The 20524-nt window shown below is 39.6% G+C and overlaps 2 protein-coding genes across 3 annotated transcripts in view; one reads left to right on the top strand and one right to left on the bottom strand.

Annotated features, from left to right (window-relative positions):
• Window positions 1-862: 862 nt before the first annotated feature.
• mnx1 (motor neuron and pancreas homeobox 1) lies at window positions 863-3314 on the bottom strand. Its single transcript, XM_071899307.2, has 3 exons — window positions 2822-3314; window positions 1702-1862; window positions 863-1150 (listed from the first exon to the last, which is right to left on the bottom strand). Exons 1-3 carry the CDS (start codon window positions 3312-3314, stop codon window positions 863-865), a joined length of 942 nt encoding a protein of 313 aa, XP_071755408.1.
• A 6912-nt stretch (window positions 3315-10226) lies between these two features.
• The window catches only part of ube3c (ubiquitin protein ligase E3C), a 32252-nt gene continuing 21954 nt past the window's right edge, over window positions 10227-20524 (top strand). For both annotated transcript variants that reach the window (XM_071899304.2, XM_071899303.2), the window contains exons 1-11: window positions 10227-10349; window positions 11055-11173; window positions 11394-11447; window positions 11762-11836; window positions 12938-13084; window positions 13221-13336; window positions 13482-13639; window positions 15209-15362; window positions 17258-17478; window positions 17660-17811; window positions 18671-18858. In XM_071899304.2, the coding sequence (XP_071755405.1) occupies window positions 11108-11173; window positions 11394-11447; window positions 11762-11836; window positions 12938-13084; window positions 13221-13336; window positions 13482-13639; window positions 15209-15362; window positions 17258-17478; window positions 17660-17811; window positions 18671-18858 (1331 nt within the window). In that variant the 5' untranslated portion in view covers window positions 10227-10349; window positions 11055-11107. The remainder of the gene's footprint in view (window positions 10350-11054; window positions 11174-11393; window positions 11448-11761; window positions 11837-12937; window positions 13085-13220; window positions 13337-13481; window positions 13640-15208; window positions 15363-17257; window positions 17479-17659; window positions 17812-18670; window positions 18859-20524) is intronic.

Below are 20524 nucleotides of genomic sequence, written 5' to 3'. Positions count from 1 at the left end.
TGTGAAATGTTTCCATCGTCTGACTGCCTACTTGTTGTTTGCTCTCACTGCACGTTTGCACAGATCCGACAGCGCTATTAACAGTAATTCCCATGACCCGACCTGTCAGAGCAAGGAGAAAAACACAATCCTCTAAAGCTAAAACCAAACTCGTAAATCAAGCAAAATAGCCTACCTTTTTTTTTGTTTTGTTTTTTTTGTTTTTTTTAACAGAAGAGCACAAGATACAGACCTACACCGAATGACACTGAAAATAACGACCGAATTTTACAAAAACAAATTTTATTTCACATCGTCTGCACCAATAGAGACGCTAAACAATAATTTAGCATGCACTGGTATAACCATTTTATAAATACAGTATAGAAAAATAAACATAACATTTTTTTTTCAGCGTGATATGACACAATTATAGGCTACCGAAGTATAACACCACAAGAGTTAAACAAAATAGGCCTAAGACAAATGGAGTAGAGCAGACTATTTATAGTGGGCTATAATGGTCATACAGTAGGATATTTTAAAGATTATTGATGGCGAACTAACCACCACAGCGGGGAGGGATTGCAGTGTCCTGAGCCAGTTTACAGCATTTGCATATAAACCATGCAATGTCACAGATATACTGCTGAATGATGCTCCATACATGTGCATTATAAAACTTAAACCTCCTGCTTTATTGCTTGTTTCGTATGACACGAGGATCACACAATCACCAGATCTATTCTTGACCTAACTTTTATCCCTTTTTATTACCCAAAAAAATGCTCATTAATTCCATGTAGGTGAGGTTGGATTACATGCAACTGCATTTTAGTGAAAATCCCCACAGTCACCATTAATGGAGAATACTTCTGCTGTTTCAAGGCTGTGGACTTATGTCACTGGTGTGATTTCTCTCGTCGTCTGACGAGCAATCTGACGAGTTGTACAGGAAGTTATCGCCGTCATCGTCGTCACTGTCCCTGAAGTCTCTTATTCTGCCGTTTTTTGAGTCCGTCTTACTGTGATAATCCGTCTGTTCGAGTCCGTCAGATTTCTCTTGGCCGTTCTTGGCGCCTTTCTGCTTCTCGGCCTCCTGGGCGGCCTGCTCCTTGGCCTTCTTACTTCTCTTCCACTTCATACGTCTGTTCTGGAACCAGATTTTAACCTGAAAAATGAGAAATCCATCGTTTAATTTACCTAAACATATAAAGAAAGGGGCCAACTGGTGACGGGCTATGCGTAAAGGCTGCGTAAAGGTCACCAGAACACCTGACATTGACCATGTTGCAGCCAAACACCAACTGCTACACTGCAAAAATATACATCCTAGAAAGTTATTTCATTTAGTGTTGAGTTTTTAAAATCTTATGTTTCTGCCATGGGATGAGATAACCCCCCTTGTTTCCAATGCAAATCCACAATTTTCTTGAATCAAGTGTCATTTCCTTGATACCAGTGACCTTATGTTGCCTTTTTGGATGATATTGACATTTCTTTTTCTGGAAAATCCCTCAAACAAGTCAAACTGTATTGGGAACAAATGGAATTATCTCATCCTATTGCCATAATTTCTCACTTGTTTTAAGACAATAAATTCAGACTGAATATGAGAATAAACTGATTGGCCATTTTTTTGCAGTGTGCTCAGGCAATGAAGACTTTATAAAGCAAAACTAATTCTAAAATCAGTAACAGGGCTTTATGCGGACATATTACCTGAGTTTCCGTCAGCATGAGGGATGTAGCCACTTCAAAGCGCTTGGGTCGTGACAGATACTTGTTCAGTTTGAACTGATGCTCCAGCTCCAGCAGCTGTTGACTTGTGAATGCAGTTCTGGGTCTTCTGCACTTCCCAAGCAAGTTGGACTGAGCCTGAGCTGAAAAAAGAAACCAACATTAATTCTTTATGCCCTGAAACCAGATTTTTAAATAATCCCTGATGTAGAGCATATCTAAATTGGGTCCCATGCAAACTGTATTTTTTATTTATGTTCAAGAATGAGAGCCCATTTGTGATTAATAAAAAATATACTAAATACTTGTGTGTGGCAAGGGATGTAGAGAAAGGTAAGAAATTAACATCCAATAACTATCTTATTCCCAATGACCTCTTTTTTTTACGGTAGCTATAATATAGTAGGCTATAATATCAGATGTCATACTGCCTGTGCCCCCAGCCTGAGCAACAAAGTGGCCCACATATGAATATGTCCAGAGAGAAGCTATTTGCCACTTCATTTTGAACAAATCTGCTAAAACGAACAGAAACAAAAAGGCAGTATCTGGTGAGCAAATAGTATGTCGACTGTGGGTTTCACACTCCTCTGCCACTTTCCCACTGTCCATTATCTGTCCATTTTAGTTCCTCTCAGAAAAACCATCATTCTCTATGACAGATTTTTTCATTCAGACAAATAAGAGACATATCACAATAATCGACTTAAGCTTGTTTACCTAAAATCTCCACCACATTATAATATTATTATTATTATAAAGTTTATTATATTATTATTATTTTTAGGTTCAAAAAATACAAAAAATGCCATGCATGTCTGTAGCCGAATGTCTTGCAAAGTAACAGAGTATTCAATTAAAATCAGACATTTTGGGTGGCATCACATACATTATTTTTAGAATTGTTCAAAGTATAACTACAAGCAATGCCATGGCACTCTGTAATGTAGCAGTAACAGAGGAATAACACAATTAAAATCAGACAGTTTGGTAGCATCATAAACATTTTTAGATCAGACATTTTGGCCAGCACCACATAGGCTATTTCAACATTTCATCTAAGTAAAAAGAGTACAATATGCCACTTTGTAATGCTACTCACAATTAAAATCTGACATTTTGGGAAGCATCATCCCAGCTGTGGAGACCCGGAGCCAGTGGTCCAGCTGGAAGGTGCTGGCTGTTAGTTTGATGGGGTCGCTGGCGTGGTGGTGATGGGACCCATGTGGATAGGAGTAGGACAGGGCAGGGTGTTGGCCTGTGAGGGCTGCGGAGTAGGTGTACATAGGATGGCCGTAGAGAGCCTGAGGAGGGATCCCTGCGGTGCTCTGCGGATGTAATCCAACCATGCCGTGCGGGCTGCTCAGGAAACCCGGTTTAGGAATCAAACCGCAAGAGGAAATCCTCGGTGGAGACGGCGTCTCGGTGCGTAAAGACTCGGCGCTGGTGGTCAGCTCCGGGGCTGTTACACTTCCGGACGACGAAATGGAAGAGGAGGAGGACAGAGAAGTCACCAGCGCCAGAGGAGAAGTCTGCACTTTCGGCGTATCGACTGCTAAAAGCGCGTCAATGCGAAAGTTTTTGGATTTCTCCATTTGGCCGTGCGTGCGTCCCTTGTCGTCTCGGCTGCCGCTGTCTAAACGAAGGAGGAGTGTTGTCTTTCCACCTCTCAAAAGTTATGATGTGGTTCGGAGTGTGAGAGGGAGCTCAATGTGACACTTAATCCCTGTCCGATGGAGCGGATTGGTGCAGCCGACTGGCAGGGGGCCGTCCCAACTCCCAAACCCTGCGTCGAGCCTAATGACGCCTCTCTGCTCTTCTAAAATCACTGTAAACCTCGGCCTTGACTGGATTATTGCTTTTATAAAACGGCGACAACACACCACTGTGATACAAAATAATTAAGAGAAATCTTACATTTTTTAATAAACATAATTGTTATCCTATTCTTCCGCCAAGCAATGTAGTTCTTTACCAGTTTGGCTATAGCTAAAAATAGTGGTTGCTAAGCGACACTTATAGCTAATTGCTGGTGCAAGTGCTGATTTTCGGTTAGCGGATTAATATTTGAATTAATTGATATGCGGTCACAGGTGTGAGCTTATCGAGTATTTTAACAACGGCTTCCAAGGTGACTCAGTCAATCAGAAATGAGGACCGGAGCTATGCGTTTATAATTAGGAGTTTAGTGTAGGCTGTTTATATTCCTGGGTATTGTTTATAGCCTATGCCTCGCCAACATGGCACATTTGAAGATTATAGGGGCAGGTTTAGTAAAATTTTGTTAAACTTTACCTAACATAAACAATGGCTATTGATTAAACCTTGAGATAAGAACTGGATTAGTGTAGCCTATTGAATTACATTTCAGAAATTACTCATATAAAAGTTTGTAGTGAAACCCAAACCATGCATTGGATAAATCTGTTGCATATGAAGAGATTCAATAATCCACGAGTGCAAAAAAAATGAATTATCAGGCCTGCAGTGCAAAACAGTTCACATAGGCCTGCAAGGCGACATGTAAGGTTATCAGGCCTATTTTTACTTAGTGATTTTAGATGCATGGATAATAACAAATTACATAAAGCTGTGTAGGCTGTTAAAAAAACCCCACAAAGGCAAGCAAGTAAAAAAATGAACATCTTTATGACCCTATAGCATCCTGAGGCCAACAGGGAAATTTAGCTAAGAGCCTTCCTTCTGTCGTGTCCCAAACCTGGAGGTGTGTCTGACCGAGCACACTGACCTACTACAATGGAGCTGTAGGCCTTAATGAATTAACCTCACTGCTCATGATAACATGATATTATCAGCAAATCCAACCAAGGTCTATTCTGCTTTGAGACTCATGGATGTTCACATGCATTTCGAAAATAACATGAATTTGATTGTCCTCTTAAAAAACTCAAATTAAGCTCATGCTTGGTATTTTGTTCCATATTGAAAATAGACATTTTAGAATAAAAGCTGACAAATATCTCTTAGGGCAGCCAATTAAAAATTGTACTTATCTTATTGAAACCATGACCAATTGTCAGAATAAGACGGCTGTCACATTTAGGCCCAACGAGGAGCAAAATTTTGTAATTGAAAGCACTGAGTGTGATGAAGAGAAAGATGTAATAGGCCTGTGACTCGGGGTGGCTTCGGTCTAATAAGCCACTTAAAGTTAATGGAAGAGGAGGTCAAAATGAGAATTATTGACACCCCGTTGCCCTTAACCTGTCTACCAATAAAGCTGATTAGTTTTTGTCAATTCATCAGCTAACCGCGCTCCTGGGACGTTTATTTGCTCGGGGGAAATCAACAAGTCACCGGGTAGTTTTCAAGTAAAGGATCGCCATTTAATTGTGAACCTTGATGATCATGACCAATTACAGAATGATAACTGAGAGATTGATGTGTGTGGGATGTGGGCCTGCATGGAAACGTGGAAAAAAAGAGAAGATAGAGGGGTTAGAGAGAGAGAGAGAGAGAGAGAGAGAGAGAGAGAGAGAGAGAGAGAGTCACTTCACTTCACTAAACCTATGGCATACAAATCCCTCAATCTAATATTATTTGCCACAAAAACGTCCAAAATGGCTCATATCGAATACATTTCTGCGGACAAATGGTTCAGATACTGATGATGTTAAGATAATAGCCTATTTAGTCAATGTGATCAATTATTAGACATATAGGTCAGCAAATATATCTTGCACTTTGAAAATTGGTCCTGAATGCTCCTTTGATGGGTTTTTTTTTTTTTTTAGATATTGCTTCCAAATATATTTCTGGTCATTTTTGCTGGCTCTTTGTTATCCATTAGGCTATAGTGATTAAAAAAATGTATAATATCAAATTTGGGCTCACTTAGGCCAAGGTATGGCAAGTGCCCACACCTGCTGATGAGAGAGGGTGAGAGAGCGTGGCAGCTATTTTAAAATTATTATGATATTGTAAAGGGCTAAATAAACATTTTCACCTTTGGACATTTAGCAGAGTTGTTTAATGAGCCGCCGAAACGGATTTCTTTTGCAGCCCGCTCATCAATTAAATCCATTTTATCAGCCTTCTGCATTATTAAAACAGCCGGAGTCTTGATCGCCACGCGCCTGGACTGCGCCTTGTCCCCTATACTGGTTTAATTTCATTAAGGGGCCCGCATGAATATTTCTATTAAAGCACCGGTGAAATATGGAGCCATTTAGTATTGGCCTTCACCAATCACCGAGATTTATCGCTCCTTTTCATCACATCTAGGGGAGAGAAAATTAATAAGGCCCCCAAGATGGAGACGGACCCTAAAACCCTGGTCTTTCCTGAAAGCTGTTAATTTGCTCCGTAATTACTTTCACAATTAACTAAAATACAAATCAAAGTGACAAATCGGGATAGTTTATATATTAATTACCCTCGGTAAATGTGTTCATTATGAAAAGGCAATTTAAAGGGACCTGCACTGTCTCTTTTATTGCAATAAATACATTCAGTTGAATTGGCACAAATGACCGTTTCCATGAAATGTACAGGACTGCTTTTAAAAACATTTGTGGCCCATAGACATTTTATCAGTTTAATTTGTCGAGGGAGACATCATGGCCGCCTAATTTCTGTCAGAAAAAGACCTTGACATCATGAGATCAGATTCCGAGAAAGGCTGGAAGTGAGACTCATTTCTCTGAGAGAAACCTCAGGATCTCAAAGTCCCTCTATACAATTCAATATTGGTGGTTAATTTGTCGGAGACGTGCCATCAATACACTTTGAATGGAGAGTCTACCTGCATCCCCTTCAACATGGTAAGCCTAGACTATGCTATTATATATAGGCCCTATATATAGGCCCAATCAGTTCATATTGATGAAACCATTTGCCAGTGGCTCGTGCTCATGCTTTTAAAGCCTGTACTGTATTCGGTCAGGCTAATAAAAAAGTCTGTCGGTATAGGCCATCAATGGCTAGACAAAATGGGCCAATTGTGTTATTATTATTATTAGTAGTAGTAATAGTAGTAGTAGTAGTAGGCTATTATTTTTGAGTAGACTAGTAGTTGTTCTCCTTGTAGGCTCACCTGATAAGCAAAAAAAAATAAAAATAATAATAATCAAAGCTCTTCTTCAACTTCTATGGGGAAAAATCAAACAATTTAAGCTACAAAAGCCAGTTAGGCCTGTCCTTACAAATATGCAGCAAATTACTTAAGTCTATGCTTCAATTTCTCTTAAAGCCTCCACATATAGGCCTATTACTACTTTTTGAATTGTAGATCAGTCAAAAATGAAAGGGAGTCGATGGGCATTCAAAGAGGAAAAAGGAAGAAGAAATAAAAGGGTGAAAATATTGTTGTACTTTTTTGATTTAGTTTTTGTTGCTTATTTCAAACATTATTTCCAGGTTGGGCTAACATTTCATCTGTTCAACTATGTGAAAGTCATTCAAAAAATAAAGTCTAATTTTAATCATGTTAATGGAACTTACCTAAGCTTCTAGACCACACACACTTTTAGGTGTGGAAGGTCCTCATTAACTTCCTTTATATTCAAATTTTGTTGGATCTTGACTCCCCAGGCTTAATTCAATTATCACAATTTGTCAGTTTTTTGAGACACTTTCAATACAACTTAACAGGCAACAATTCTAGGACTTATTTTTATTTTACAGAATAATATTACTTGAAAGTGAATGAGTATGCCTTTGAGAGATGGGCAGCACTATTGGCCTAATCTTAAACCTAGCCAGTACATTTAAATTTTAAAATGACTATCAATCTCAATCAAAACTGCTCAATCCCACTTTGGTAGCATTTAAACTGGCGAGCTTTTTGCTCTTCAGTCACTTCAGTGGCAAACATAACTGATCTTGTTGGGAATGCTGGCGCTGTAAAACGGAGGAAAAAGACAGACATATTAGTCAGACAGACATATTAGTCAGACACATATATTAGTCAGGTGTGAAAAGTGATTGAGCAAAAGGTATTAGAGCCAACTGGAATCTGATCTCTGAAGACTAAGTTTGCATGAGAGGACAGGCACCACAACACCAGTACCAAACCAATACCAATACCAACACCAACACAAATTCCAATACCAACATCAGTGTTTAGAATTCATGTGGGATACATAATAATCATATTAAAGAAAACAAAACTTTCTAAAGCCAACTTACTGCAGCAGTGATGTAGCAGCCGCCACATAATTTTAGCCCAAACTGGGCTCTTATTAACTCATTTCTCATTACTCTTATTTGTAATAAATATTGCTAATTGTCATATATTTGGACAGACAGCCCTTTCCATTAAAACATCACACTTATGGAACCAACCAGTGTGAGAGAGCGTAGCACTCTTCCACAGTTCAAAACAAGCCTAAAAAAACTGGTTAAAAAAACAATTCTGTACACATTAGAGACAGAGAGCTGGTCAGCAAACTACTAATTATAACTAACTAACTAACAACTAACTACTAAAATACTGTGAGATTTTATTTTACACTACATTGATTTTTATTTTTAGTGTATTATAGTATATTTATATGAATGACTTTTGCACTTGAAAGGTTAAATAGTGTATTACAATTATTGTATAGTGTATAATTAGTTAATGTGCTTTTTTACTAATGTATTTATTGTGTTTTATATTATTGTATGTTAATGTGCTGATGGCTCCTGATGGGAAGATACAATATACAATAGATACCGATATAAATTAGCCTCTGGCTATAATCTGGTGCAATATGTTATATTGTGCGCTGTCCCTGCCAAATAAACAAATAAAATAAATACATTTAAAGCAATATTGTCCTGAAACTATTTGCAGTTGATAAGTCTACAGTTTGAATGGGCATCCTCTCACAGCTCAATAGACATGTGGAAGGTCTTTTTCTCATGTTTTGGAATAATAAGTTATTATTACATGGGCAAACTGGCATATTATCTAAATTATTAATATTGAAATATAATTATTGGTTTTGTTATTGTTATTTTTGTTCCATTGAACAAAATTATTAGGTTTTTGGTAAGACCTAACCCAGGTTGAGTATCAAGGGGGCAAAGCCAAATGCGCACACAGACACACACACACACACATACACACACACACACACACACACACACACACACACATACACACACACACATACACGCACACACACACAATAAGTATGGAGTGGGATGGAGAGGTTTTTCTGACTTATTTCCCAAACCTATGCCATGTGTGATTTGATCAGTATCAATGATCAGCTGATATGTTGACTGAACGTCTTCAAGGCAAAAATGTCCTAAAATGCTTTCCAATCTTTTTATCCATTAGCAAACTGTGATGAATTTTCTTGTACATCATCCATCACCTGTTCCTTGTTATTTTCTGCCAGACCAACCCATTTTCATATTCAGCCAGAGGAATAGGTAGTAGGGACTTCCCATAGACACTAAATTAAACTGATTTACGCGTCTCAAAAAGACAGACTTAATGGATTAGATTCGGTGGAATGCCATACATACCTTCCATTTTTCAACACTGAATTCCTGCCAATCTAACCCCAATACAATAGTTTAGAGTTGGTATCGTCTTCTGTGCAATATAGCCAACAGCATTGCGATTTGCATATGAGTTTGTGGAAAGAATTTGATTTCTCCCTCAGGCCTGCAGATCATGGCTGTTTTGTCTGTATTTGAATTTCAAAAGTAAATCTGAACAAAAAATAAAGGGAATATAAAGGAAATGTGAATTATCAATCAATATGATATTATATATTTATTTTATATATTTATATATTTTATATATTTTATATTATATATTTGTCAATTTTTACAGTGTTCAAATTTTGTACAGAGGATCTGATGAAACTCTTCCTTGCTCTATAAGAAATAAGTTGAGTGCTTTTGTAGAAACCTGGCTTGGATGTGAGTGGTTACGTCATTGGGTTTATTAAGTGGATACCTTCCATCATAGATGTTGAATAAAGCCCCAGACTCTTCCAAAAGGCTCAACAGTAAATATCATCCCAGAATTAACTTCCTACGTCAACAACTGGGTCTCATTAATTAATTAGTGTACCTTTACAAGTCAAAAAAGGAAATATAATGGCACACACATGCTTGACCTTTTCCATTCTATGGGAGGAGGGACCTTTGCCAGTAGGTTCACTACCTTACAGGAGAAGAAAGTGAATAAAATAAATTCACAAGTCTCTACCAGAAAGGATATATTCATACTGAAAAGACTATATCAAATCCACCTTCATTTAGGATTGGGTTTATACAGTTACAGAAATTTGTTGTTTGAATTTCTGGACATAGAAGAACTGACATTAGTGATCTGAACACACACACACACACACACACACACACACACACACACACACACACACACACACACACACACAGCGAGAGTCTGTTTTGCTACAGCAGAACTCATAAGTATCTGATTTCAATGCTCCTACTTGGAGAGGAGGGTTTAAGCAGCACGGAATTGATTGGCATTGATTCTGTCCAATCAGCTTCCCGACATGGCCGGAAGCGGATATAGTTAGCCGTTCTCTGTTGTGTTGATTTCTGAAGAGAAGAGGAAAAGAACATCTGACATTTGTATTAAATTGCCGCTCCAGAGTTCTAGTGTTTGTTCCCCCCCTTATTTCAGAAGTCAAAAGGTAAACGATTACTAGTTTATGAATTTATGATTCTCAAATGTGTATCTTGTAATATGAGAAATGTCAAAGAGGACATGCGGATAGGAAGATACCCCCCGTAAAGTTAGCCTGGCTCAACGTTAGCTGCTTAGCTCGCTAGCTGCAATGCTAACGTCAACAATATCATGTTACTTACACATGTATTGACGAGTAGGGCGACACATCATCAATAAATCTTTTGTAGTTTGCAGTCTCATTCTGCGGTCGGACTCATGCAGCGTAAATAGCAGCGTTTGCAACTTGACAGCTGCTGAGTCATTAGCTAACTAGCTAGCTAACTATTGTTGCAAGCAAACTGAAGCTGTCAGCCGGCTAACTGAAGTTATCTGCTTTCTTTCGTTTCACAGTTGTACAGATTGAGATTCAATCACTGATTTATATAGTCACATTAATTAAAAACAGCCAGTGACGTCCCTTATTTGTTAGCGAATTGGCTAGTCGAAGTAGATGGTTGAAAAGTAGGTTGGGAGCAAATCAAGAATGATCCGATTATTTTCTTTTTGCTTTAACTTCACTGGTTTCATTGGTTACTTTCTAATTAGCTGGTTATTTACAGTAACGGTACCTGGTTTCTAAAACATCCAGAGTTGATGAGAGTGGACAATAGTAAAGGCATAGTAATTTGATTAGTTTGAAATGCTAAGTTAGTTTCATTTTCTGTTTCAGAAAGCAGTGGCACCCTCTGAATAAATTGACCAATCAATGGGAAAAATCTAACAATGTTCAGCTTTGAAGGAGATTTCAAGACAAGACCCAAGGTATCACTTGGAGGAGCTAGCAAAAAGGTACGTTTTATTTGACTTTCTACATGGAAAGGTATACAGGCATAGGGAAATAACCCCATAACAAACATGTCTGCTGTTCTTCATATAGAAAACATATCCAATTTGTGACATATTCATATTTCAGATGTTCCTGGCAATTCTCAAAATAATAAATCATAAAGCATGTCTGGCTTAGTTATCATTAGCAGGTCTTTTCAGGTTCTTTTATGTTGCTTTTCAGGAGGAGAAAGCATCTCTGCTGCATCGCACTCAAGAAGAAAGAAGAAAACGAGAGGTAATTACGCCTGTGGAGTGCTGTATATACAAATATACAAGCAAGTCTTTTATGTTCCTGTGTGTGTTAGTCTTCTATGTTCATTCAAAGGATCCATTATTGATCCTAAAAAAACATTAGAAAGTTTCACAATAATGAAGACGTACATTTATTTTGCACTACAAATATGAGTGAAAAAATATATGCGTGCAGGCTGAAAAGAATAAATGCTGAATAATATTTAATCTAATGCAATGTATTGGCTTAGTTTGTTACTTTGGTCATTCATGTGGTCGCTCAGTCAGTTCTTAAGTGTGTTGTTTGATCACTCTCAGGATGAAAGGAGAAGACTGAAGAATGCCATTATCATTCAGTCCTACATTCGTGGGTATCAGGACCTAAAACAACAAGTAAGTCTGCAAGCACCTTTTCAAGTTCTTTTTTTAGGTTTCATAAGTCATCTTCAATAATGTTTCACAAGCTGTTTCAAGCTAGAAATGTCAGCTGTCCCATTAGGCTATTGTTGTTGAAACCGATGGGTAGTTTTGAAGTTATTGAGTAGTATTGGGAATGAGGGATGGGCCTAAGCGTAGGTACACGGTAGTTTAGGTGACTGTAGCTGTGTTTGTTGTGGAGGTGGTTCTGCAACACCAGAACTTACTGTTGGACTGTTCTGGAAGTGTCATAGGCCCCAGTGACATACCAACACTCACACTGTAACATTTAGATTAGGTGGCTAGTGAACGGTGCTGCCTGTCTGGTGGTCCTGTAGATTTATGACGGCATAGCCTGATGTCCTCTGTGGTCACCATTGGTGGGTTTGTACATCATGATTTGACACCTGACGTGGGCTTCTTTATGAATTATCACTCTTGAGCTGGGGCTAGTAAGGTATTGGCTTGGGCAAGTTGATTGGTCACTCAGTGCCCAGAAAAGTTTTTAGTCTTATTATTTGTCACTCGGTGATAAACCTGTTATCTTTGCTCTTCTTTCTCTGCCACTGGCCCACTTTCCTTTCTGTTGTACTTTTTTCTGACCGATCAGATTGGATATCACCTTAGAGTTAGTCAAACAGTTGTTTGGAGTGGGCATGGTGGTGAGAACTTGATATTATGAAGCAAAAAGTAAAAGTCTGTTTCTTGTCATTGTGGAAGTGAGTGACAGTTTCCTTGGGTTGAAAATGAATGAATTATGAATGAATCCCTTACTGCTTGTCAGCAAACCAAGTAAAGCAGATCAAGCAAGCACTCACAACTAACTACCACAAACACACACTCGGTGCCCACGACAAGAGCCGGCAGCACCGAGCCTGTGTGTTGGCCAAGCAGCTAACTGACAGTCATTCTGACGTTAAACACTGACAACATTAATAACTGATATTCTTAACGTTGAACCCTGTATTTGCATACACTTCATTTTACCTGAATAACATGTAGTGGTTATGATTTCATTTAAACGACTCTGCTCCAGCGAAATTTGGTACGTGTGACTTTTGACCTTTCCCTCTCCAGTATGCCATCCAGAGGGCCAAGTTTGATGAGTGTGCCAGCCAGACACAGGCGGGGGGAGCGCAGCATGTCTTGGACGGCGCCAGTCTCAGCCTCCTAACAAGGCGACTCATATTTTTCTACAGACAGAGTGTGGATGCACATAGATTGGTGAGAATGTGATGTGTCTTTGGTGCTCTTCAATTACAAGTATATTAATTGATTCACAGAAGGTATTATTGCCAAATGCTTAAGTTTTAGCCAAAGTCTAGTGTGTATATAATACAAAATTTGTGTGTTTATTAAGATATGGATATGTCAGAACCTGGTGAAACACAACGGTCTGTTTGTGAAGCTGTTGGCGGGCCCAGAGAGACAGACATGTGTGTTTCAGATCAAGAGGATATTAGGCTTCTGCTGCAGGTACAGTACTTGGACATTAATAATGGATTGACATTATTGGGTCTTTAGATGTATAGATGACCAGATGAATAGGTGGTTGGTTGGATATTTGAAGAAACTGCAGTTGTCGTCATTACACTCGTCCCTCTCTCTCTCTGTCTCCTAGACTTCTGCAGAACTGCAAGGATGACAGTTTGAATGTTGCAGTTCCCATGCGGATGCTAGAGATCTATTCTTCAGAGAGAACCTATCTTCCTGTTATTCTAGACGCTAACTGTGTAGCATCATTAATCGAGCAGATTTTGCACTATATGGTACAGAAAGGTAAGATGGATCACTGTCTTCTTTCATTTGGACTCACTGATGTATTGTGCATTTATTCACTATGTGGAAGAAGAAGCAGTGATATATTTTCTGCTGCCTTGATAAATTAGCACTGCCACTTATTTGGAGCATAATATGGGCATTTGAAATGGCTCTGATTGGTGAATTGTTTACTCTCTGTGGAGCCTGCAGATATTTAAGGTGGATTTTTTTTTGAAAAAGGATGTAAAATTACAGTATTTCAAACACAGATGAAAGTATTCTACCGCACACTGAAACACCTCAGACACTAGTGGACCTTATGAGGCCTGGTGGTCAAACACTTGTTTGCTTCATTGTATTCTTAGGTGGTGTATAGAGACATTGAATAAATGAAATGGGCCGGAAGCCTTTCATTGTGTCGTTGAATACTTTCATCTGTGTGTGGACTGTTGTTCCTCCTCTGACCAGAGTATAGCTGCTGTGCACAGGGAATCCACAACCTATGGTATTTACAGTACCCTAAATTTGGGATGTATGAGTAATTTTAACAGTAATGTTTAAAATCACTCCTACTCTACTGGTTTCAGCCATTTAGAACAAAACATCTAGTTAAAATTTCTCTACTACATCAACAAATAGCTGCAGTCAGATGTCTGGGAGCCTAATTAAACAGGCAAACTGGCTAAACCTACTTTTACAGGGAAAACTGTTAAGTACAGGGGCATCCTGGTGGCTTAGTGGGATAAAACATAAAACATGCCATATACTTGGGCTTGAATTCTGTTCCCAGTCTATCTTGCAGGTTATCTCTGCTTTCATTTTACATTTACAGTACATTCAAAACATTTAGCTGACGCTCTCAGTTCAGTTCAGCACAATTGCCATAAAATAGCCTCAAAAGAAGAAAATGTGAAGCATTAATAGACTCTCAGAACATTCCCATTGGATTTGCAGTTGTTTTTCATGGTGTTCCTAAAGAGAAAGTGAACATTTTTGAATCTTCCTTGTTGAGACTGCAAAGGAAAATGCGTACAGTGTTACATTATAAATACCTCACAATCATCATTGTTTTATCAATATACAAAGAAGTTGAACATTTATTTTTAAAACATCAGGATTTATACCTAGAAAATTACCTTTTTATATGCGTTCTTGAAATAAAATGTTTGGAAAATGTAAACAAAACTCTCATCTGAAAACTCAAGTACTTGCGTAAACCATTTTCGAGGCATTTTGAATTTCCAGACATTTGTTTGTGTCATGCATGCTAAATGACACCCTCATTAATCTTCTGTGCACAATACTATAAATATTAATATTAGTCTTGGTGATATATTATACATAGGCTATTGATTAATTTCTTCTCATTCTTACACATCAGTTATTGTTTAATATTTAATGCCAGTAGGGCCATTACCTACTTCTTGTGTTTGTGTAAAGCTAAATTTACTCCAAACAGAGCAGACATGTAACTACAAACCATATTACTGAGTCATTATGATATTATTATTATTATTATTATATATTTTATAAAGTCACCCAGTGTCTTACATCCTCTCTGTTTCTCCGTCCCTCTCTCTCTCTCAGGATACTACAGGTCGCTGTATATTCTCGTGAATCACAGGCTTCCTTCCAGCCTGGAGTACAGCGACGCTCCCTCTGTCCCTCTGGCAAGCACACTGTTGGAGCACATCCTCAAACCCCTGCACTTTACCTACTCCTCCTGCACAACAGGCGCAAGGTACAGCAGGAGAATGAAACAAACATTTGAACATTTACCCAGGTAGCGGCAGGAGTGTGTCCAAATTTAATTTTTCGACTTACCTGCCAGGTGCTGGTAAACTCCCCAAATTTACCTGCCAAAAATAATTGCCAGACAAAATAATTAATATACATTTTTCATAGAAATATGACAAAGTTTGCAGACGTTTCTATCCTACCGCTTTGTGTAGAGCCAGCGTAACTCAGTACTAGCGTAATACTAGCGTAATAGCGTAATTCAGGAGCCTGTTTGACACAGAGCTATTATTTTGCTTTGATTTGATTTGCTCAGGGTCAGAGATGCTGTACGGTGGTCAGCAGGGATAAAATTTGAGAACAGGCAAAGACCAAAGGCTGTATATAACCAAGGCATTCAAATGTTATCGTCCCACATTACCAGTCAGTGTGTCGGGTGATTTTCTTATCCACCAAAGCCAAATTTTCCTGGCATTTGGCACTTGCCGGGTGGTAATGTCAGACTCTGCTGCTGGGCAATTTTTCAGTGGCACACGCAAGGACATGCAGAGCAGAACAGGGTGGTGTCAGGGGATTTCAGAATAGAACTGCTAATGTGAGACCAGTGTTGTCTTGTGCAGGGCAGGAAACCTTTTTTTCCCCCTACAGGCTCCAGCCACTTTCACTATTTTTCCAGCCAACTAGATTTTTAGATTAGTAGTGGTGAAGAGTAAACCAGTTTAACTCACCAGTGATCCTGGATCAAGAAGACCTGGATAATACCTGAACAGAACTTGGGCAGCAGCAGGAAGACATATTGATTAGGGACAGGATGCAGCCAACCTGCTGAAGTGTCCTTGAGCAAGAAACTGAATCCCAGTTCCAGGGGTGCTGCTCTGTAGCTGACCCTGTTCTCTGACTTCACTCTGGAGGGGGTCGAGTGTGTCAAGTGAAAAGAAAATGTCCCCTCTTAATAGAGTATCACAAAAAACTGCACTATAACTCTACATGGAGGGTAACGGCGTATTGATACATAAATCTCCAAGTTATAGATGTGTGTAGACCTCCCAAGTCACTGGCTCTTGAGTACCAAGCAAAGAGAATTGTAAGAAGGCAGGAAAGGAATGTCTTTGTCTCTGGTGTATTCTTTTAAAATCATCCATTTAAACTGATCAGACAAACTACAGCAGTTTTTTGTCCCTCCGAGTCAGTGGTGAAGCAGTAATTGCTTCAGGGACCAATTTACAACAAGCCATAAAAGGCCCGAGACTCGCTCGCTCGCCGGAGTGCAGAATATCAGACTATTTGCCCTCAATTTGAGACATTCTTAATGACAAACGACAAGGGGACTTCTTTTCTTCTTTGAAGAAAAGCGGGGCGGGAGTGAGAGAAACTTGTGTACACACTGACTCTTACAGCTAATTATCTGACTGGACCCACCAGATGTGTGACTGAGGCAGACAAAGCAGCTCTGTTTGGAGAGACAATATTGGAGCACTCACGAAGCAGAAAGAGCAGGACAAAGTTACAGCAACCCACTCTCTCAGCCCGACTCTTTTGTTCTTTATGGACTAATTTTAAGGCAAAATCTTGGTTTTTACAATTCATAGCAGCCAGTTCATGTAGCGCATTAACTCGTCCTGTAAATCCTATATACTACCAGCAATCTGTTTGAGTAGTGGTATGTTGGCCTGGTAGATTTGACTGTCCCGCATCAAAGTGTCCTTGAGCAAGACACAAAATCCTTACACACTTTCTGACTGCTCCTGCCCTTTGACCCTTTCTGGTGGCACATAGTATATAGATAATCGTTTCAAGTGGATATGTGAAGTACAAAAATCTAAACTACATGGTGTGCAATATGGTGAGCTTTAATCTCACTCTTTCCCCTTTTATCTCTGCTTGTCTCTCGTCTCTCAGGCAGTTTGTGTTTGCGGCCTTCACCGAGGAGTTCATCTCGGCGCCGTTCACCGAGCAGATCTTTCACTTCTTTATCCCAGCACTGTCGGACTTCCGTCTCTCATTCCCATTCGAGGCCTTCCTTGGCTCCCTCCAGGCCACCATAGGCTCCTCCTCAGCAGCACAGAGCCAGGCACCGTGGCTGTTTTACTTCGTCCTCTCCGTTGGGGGGAACTGCCTAGGTGGGTGGCGTGTGTATTGTGTTTATGTATTTATATATACTGTAGTGTGTGTTTATGAGGTGAATGAAATATGGCTCATTTGCAGTATAAACCCCTGAGGAGAGTGATTCATAGAGAGGTATGGTGATACGGTGTGTTATTGTGGAAGTGACAGTGACGGTGGGTGGGTGTGTGTTGGCAGGCACACTATCAGAGGAGGGTCTCCTCCTGTACCTGCGGGCTCTGCAGACCCTGCTGCCCCTGCTGCCGGTGTCGGAGAGCAGCAGCAGGCCTGAAGTTTGCAGTGACTCAGAGGATGACGATGACGCTGACATCCATCCACCACCCATGCAGGTACAACAGGCAACAGGGGGGTTCTAACTAAGATTAGACCAATATTTTTGTTTTGTCGATATATCAGGCCCATGTTGGCCTGTTATGACATATCGGATATCGGTTGTCCACTGCCAATATGATGGAGGTTCCTCCCTGACAGCTACATTCTGTAAAACCTGCAATGGAATTTTTTTCTTCTTTGCACATTTTATTTATTAATTTATTTATTCAATAATGTGTTTTGCAAATTCTTCATTTAAAGGCAGTAATGTATCCCAGAGTTTCCCTACCACTGAATAGCTGGGGTCACCCTGCAAGTGTTGCTAACCCACCTAAAAGAAATTCATTAGTCTGGGTTTCAGTGGAGAGTCCCATGATGGCCTAAATGCTGTTTCAGAGGCTTTTCCACCAATTCTGGGGAACATTTCAAATTTTTTGACCTGAAAATGGAAAAATGTAAAGACTGCCACATATTGCCACAAAATATCAGCTATCTGCAGCTTCAATTAATAAATAGCGGCATCAGCCTTCAAAGCACAGAGCACAGATGAAACTTATTTCCAGTACCACTGGACATTACTGCCTTACAAAGGCAAACAGAAGCAACACATTTTTGTTTGTTTTTAAGATCAACAGTCATGACTACTACGTCAGAATTCAGATCAACAAGAATTACACTCATAAATGCTACTAAATTATATGCTATCCACTTCTTTACAGGTGCTGTACAATACTTAAACTGAGATAAACTATGAAGCAATTTTTTCCCATTTCACTATTCTGTTACATGCAGTTACTGCTGTTTTGGCTGAGTATGGCAGATCAATGTCTTCATTCTAATGTTTCAACCCATATTATATCTTCTCCCCTGTATCAGGATGACAGCCGGATCTCTGTGCAGCTGATCACGGAGGAGTGCGTCCACAAGCTGGACACCAAGCAGCAGACTAATGCCCTACTCAACCTGGTGTGGAGGGACTCGGCCAGCGAGGAGGTCTTCACCATGATGGCATCCATCTGCCACACACTCATGGTGCAGCACCGCCTCATGGTGCCAAAAGTCAGGTACGAGTACACAGACAAACAAAGTTACAAAGCAACAAATAGCATAAACACAGATTAAAAATGCTTAAGATATGTCAATTAAATTTGGACCTGTGCTGTGTGCTCCAGATAATTCTTTGAAATATTGTAGTTAAAAACTCCCATGAAAGGATTTTGAGTGGGTTTTTATTGCAACAACCTTGGCTGTGCTTTAAAGGTGCAAATTGTAATAAAATTGTATGGAGGATGTCCCTCATGAGTGGTAGATATTGTAGGTATTATTCCCTATAAAAAAGCTTTTGGTATTTTGATCCACTAAATGGAACCAAGGTGCACTTTACAGTGAAGCAACCAAGGATTTCTGAATCAACAGATGCCAGGAAAACATAATTTAAAGGCTTGTGATTATTCCGTTTTTATAATATTTTACAGATCCTGTAGAGATCAACCTTGCATTGAAAGAGCTTGTTTACACACCTACCTGATTGAGGAGAAAACTGTGTCTTTATGTGTTTCCGCGCTGTAAGCAGTAATGTAAATAACGGTGAAGCGAGGCAGGCAGTTGTCTGTGGTCCTCACCCACTGGCATTTACAACCGGCAGAGGAAGCAGGGATGTCAGGGAAGCTGTCAGTGCTGGATGAGGGCAATTACCCCTTCTCAGGTTGATTACATTAGGGCCAGGATGTCAGAGGTGGGGGGGAGATGGGAGCTGCTCTGACTGACGGAAGGTGATCCCGACTGAGCTTCACGGATGGTCAACCTCCTCTGGTTAATTATTAGTGGAGCCAAACCAGGAAGCTGCCAGTTGATTTGTATGTGTGTGTGTGTGGGTGTTTGTGTGTTTTCAGTGCATGCGCTGGAGAAAAATTCATTTCAAGTGAGCAACTATGTGTTAGGTCTATACTGTTAGTGCTGCTCTTGAACCAAAAACCATGCCAATTATCTGTGTGTAATGGCTCAGCATGAAGTGGCGTCGTCAGTAATCAAAATGTTCAGCAGGAGATCGATGGTCAGCTAGTGATTTTGGTATATTGCTTACGAATCATCGTACAGAATTTAGAAGAATCTCTGTGTATTTTTTTTTACCCCTTTAATTTTTACGGCTTCCTCCGTCCCACCGCTTTTACCATAAATCCTGCCATTCGTCCTCCATCATTATTGGATATCTGTACAAAATAATTAGCTCACCGAGAAAGATTAATCACTGCAGGAGTGGACGGGATAGCTTTACAAGAGGCTAAGGGGAGCAAATTGCATCCCGGCCCTGATTTACTGCTCTTACAAAAAAAAAAAAGCGGCTGCCCGGTCGGTTGGCCAGCCCGACACAGTGCCTTTTAATAAATATGTACAATATCTCATGAAACTGCTCTCTCTTCTTTTCAGAGGACAACTTAAAAGCAGCATCATGATTCAGGCTTGATGTAAATTGATTTGATTTTGATTGGTTTGCTAATTGGACTTAGCCTGTATTTGTCTTAGTGGGGTACGGTGTAATTTCAATTTGATTGTTTAGCGTTGGGTATTTGGTGTAATTTCACTTTGATCGTTTGGTTTCAGCCAATGTAGCACACTGTTGCTAACGGGGCTCTCTCTGATGAAAGTGAGTGCAGACGAGCTTCTGTCCTTCATTTGCTTTTGAATGGTTGCTGTGATTGTTGAGTTGACATGAGATAATGATGTTGATAA

The sequence above is a fragment of the Centroberyx gerrardi genome, chromosome 22, assembly GCF_048128805.1.
Source record: "Centroberyx gerrardi isolate f3 chromosome 22, fCenGer3.hap1.cur.20231027, whole genome shotgun sequence".
Lineage (NCBI taxonomy): Eukaryota > Metazoa > Chordata > Actinopteri > Beryciformes > Berycidae > Centroberyx > Centroberyx gerrardi.
The sequence above is the reverse complement of the archived record's forward strand: the minus strand, read 5'-3'. Positions and strand labels throughout refer to the sequence as shown.